At 37.6% G+C, this 3,432-nt stretch overlaps 1 protein-coding gene across 1 annotated transcript in view; it reads left to right on the top strand.

Annotated features, from left to right (window-relative positions):
- Positions 1–711: 711 nt before the first annotated feature.
- The window catches only part of mtmr10 (myotubularin related protein 10), a 34,083-nt gene continuing 31,362 nt past the window's right edge, over positions 712–3,432 (top strand). The window contains exons 1-2 of the mRNA XM_016565881.1: positions 712–1,202; positions 1,962–2,022. Coding sequence (XP_016421367.1) covers positions 1,146–1,202; positions 1,962–2,022 — 118 coding nt within the window. The 5' untranslated portion in view covers positions 712–1,145. The remainder of the gene's footprint in view (positions 1,203–1,961; positions 2,023–3,432) is intronic.

The following is a 3,432-nucleotide window of genomic DNA, read 5'->3' as shown; positions in this document are numbered from 1 at the left end:
GTAGATATATTTACTGTTTTTACTGTATTTTGATCATGTAAATTAATCATGAGGGACCTTTTTGTAAAACATTAAAAATGACCTCAGACATTTAAATTGTAGTCATTGCGTTATATTTTATTATATTTTCATCCTGTCCATCATTACAAGCATATATGGCATTCAGGTAGGCTTTACAATGTAAATGGAAATACAAGATAACATTTTTTTTTTATAGTTGTATTTGAGAAAGGGTTTTCTAAGTAAAGAAGAATTAGTATGGAGTCACTGATCTATAATAGATCAGTGTATGGAGTATTTTCATCGTGTGACTACAGGGGACAGTCTTGACCTTATTGAAACTATACATGCAGGATTACAATTATTCCAGCAGGTGGCGCCATGAGTCCATTAATACACTTAAACTAAAATATGCACGATATGAAAACAATCTATTTATATGCATATGTGCTTTTTTCGACATTGCAACGCAATTAAGATCATTTAAATATTGGGCATATAAAGATTATTCTCTGCGAATATTTAAAATTTTAGAATGACAAATTCTAGCTCAAAGTTCACATTTTGAATTAAATATATGTGTTAAAGCACTTAATATATTTTTTAATATCATAAACAATATTAATATTCGCATTTAAAAACAAAACGCTCCAGTGGTCCACAGGGCTCGCCATAGCTCACTCCTCCTCCTGTTTTTTTTGTGGTCCAGAGCTCAAGCACGCAGCACGCTGCACCTCCCCATTCCTCCTCTTATAAACATGGCTGAACTGAATACGGACGGTGAATTATAGGACTGAAGCCGTCTGCTGCAGCACCACCACAGGACTCACACACACTCACACTCACTGTTGATTCAGACAAGAAGACTGAGCATGACGTAAATGTTTACAGCAGGAAACTAAAGCAACAAAACTTTGAGTATGACAGCCGCTAACGAAGAGACTTCAGCGGGACAGACCACATCCAGCTGAGACACTAAAGCACAGACTTAATACTGCTTTTGCATTTATGGAAACTATGCTTTTAAACACATCGTCTACTGAAGAAACCCTGGATGTAATGCTTTGATGTAGCCCGAAAGAGTTTTAGGCTGCTCTTATATGGATTTACAGTTCGCATTTTTGTCATATCGTCCCGTTTAAATTATGTTCTCCGGTAAACAAACGAAGCCGACTTTTAAGTCTTATCTTCCTCCACTTCAGGTAAGTGAGACACTAGCATGCTAACGACTAGCAGCTAAAGAAAAAGTCATCATAATCGTTTACTATTCTGCACTTGTAACGTATATGTATGTTAAGAAAACTGTCACCCCATATGTTTGACATCTGGACGACTGGTAACCTCATAGTTAAGACTTCACTTGGTTTGATAGAGGTATCCTCCGTAACTCAGGTGTGAGCTGTTCACAGTGGTTACTTTGTTCATGACTTTTCGTCAAAAATGACCACCACAGCAGTAGTACCATAGGGTACGATGGAGCTAGATGCCCTCCTTTAAGAACAGTGTGCATGTACTTTCAACTTGTAGCGTATTTAGATACAAATTTAACATGTGCAGGATGTTGATGCATCAGCCAATGTGTTACTAATGGAAATGAATGAATAACATGATGTCCGACATGTACATCTAACTCACGGAAGTTTTGAATAATAGGAATTAGTGTGTCAAATTCCCCATTGACAAAGAGACAAAAAAACTTTTGACATTCAACACAATGCAGCGTCACAGATCACCAATCCTCAGAGACACAAAATTTGATCATTTATTCTCGAAACCTGATTACAAATGTTGATATTCAGATCAAATAACAAATTGAAGAAGAGCATAGCCACTCGTTAAATGTGTTGAAATGAGATTTTGTGCCTTATGGTCAAGAGAAAAATGTAAGTGTAAAGATCTACTTTGTCTTGCATACTTGAAAGTGGTTAGGTGATATTAAGTGTTCTTAATCTTTTACACAGACTGATTTGAAGAAAAGTCCTCAACTGCCCATCAAGAAACTAGAAGCGAAACTTCTACCAGGTAAGAAAGAAAAAAGGTGCATCAGTTCTTTTGACAAACAGCTCATAACCATCACAGGGTTGGGGTGGTGTGGCTTAGTAGTTGAAGATTTGGTCTTGCAACTGAATGTTTGTTTCGAACCCCGTTGGCCTGTTTCATAAAGCCAGTTTCAGTGGCTATCCATTTAAGTTTGAGGATCAAACCCTGAATTGACTGAGAATGTTTATAGCACGTGTTGTGAACCCCCTGAATCTGATCTATCTAAGCCGGTTTGAATTTGTTTGGTTTTGTCAGCTCTAAACCTACTCAGAGTTTGTTCAGCTAGCTTAGTGTAGCAGACCACTGAATAGGCTGGTTCATGAACTGTGGTTGTTCTTTTGTAAATTGTACAGTTAATTACTTTGGATCAGAAAGTGTTTGCTGAATGAAAACCAATGTAATTTTTTAATAATTTGGTGGGTTCTACTGCCTCTTCTGTCTCTTCCTATTCAATCTGCCACATTTTGGTACATTGTCAATTAACAGAAGGCCGCCTGTTAGTTTCCATAGCAATCGGTTGTCTTTTGCCCTTTTCTCTATTTTCACTATTGCATCACCAATCAGCTTCTGCTATTGTGAGGTGAACATTTGGCAGGAGAGAAGTGTGTGTGTGACACTTAGAGAGAAATTAAATAAAAGTGATCAGTTGAACATGATATTCACAGAGGTCCTTCCTGTATACGGAACAGTATCTTATCCAACCCGTTTCCTGCACTTCTGCAGCCTCTGAATTTTTAATGCGTGGCCTTGCATAAAGAGCCTGTGATCTGCCCTGGTTTGTTGTGTTTGGGTTTTGATGCCAGCTGAAGTGTTTACAGAGGGTCTACGATGCGCCACCTTCTTCTAGACAGCATTTTAATGCCACACTTCATTATTTGTGAATTGTAAATGAAGCAGGTGTAAGGCTAAGAGGATATTATTTTTTAATTATTGACTTTCTCTCTCATGTTGTACCAAACATGTATGTCTTCCATTCATCTGTGGAATGAGAAAGGTTAAAGTTCCACTTTTATGATACATTTATGGTGATTTTGCATCATTTTTGAAGTAAAAATGATGCAAAATCACCATAAATGTATCATAAAAGTGGACATTATGTCTTATTCTCTATATTCCATGTGTTCTAAATCCATGTGATAGATTTGAGTGAGAAACAGACCAAAATGTAAATTATTAGGCTTGTTTGAGATGCACCTCGCATCGCCTGAAATGAAGGCGAGAGTAGGCGGCTGCAGTGAGGGGAGGAGTTAAATAAGCGCAGTCAAGACGGACAGTTCTGACCTCTCGAAGTGGAGCAGATACCTACGAGATCAAAGATAGATATCGCGTTATTCTCACTCATGTGCTGTGCTGCTGATAAACATGATATAATTTCAGTTCTGTTGCTTTTAT

Source organism: Sinocyclocheilus rhinocerous, unplaced genomic scaffold (genome assembly GCF_001515625.1).
Source record: "Sinocyclocheilus rhinocerous isolate Xijiao unplaced genomic scaffold, SAMN03320098_v1.1 scaffold19, whole genome shotgun sequence".
NCBI classification, from domain to species: domain Eukaryota; kingdom Metazoa; phylum Chordata; class Actinopteri; order Cypriniformes; family Cyprinidae; genus Sinocyclocheilus; species Sinocyclocheilus rhinocerous.
The sequence above is the reverse complement of the archived record's forward strand: the minus strand, read 5'-3'. Positions and strand labels throughout refer to the sequence as shown.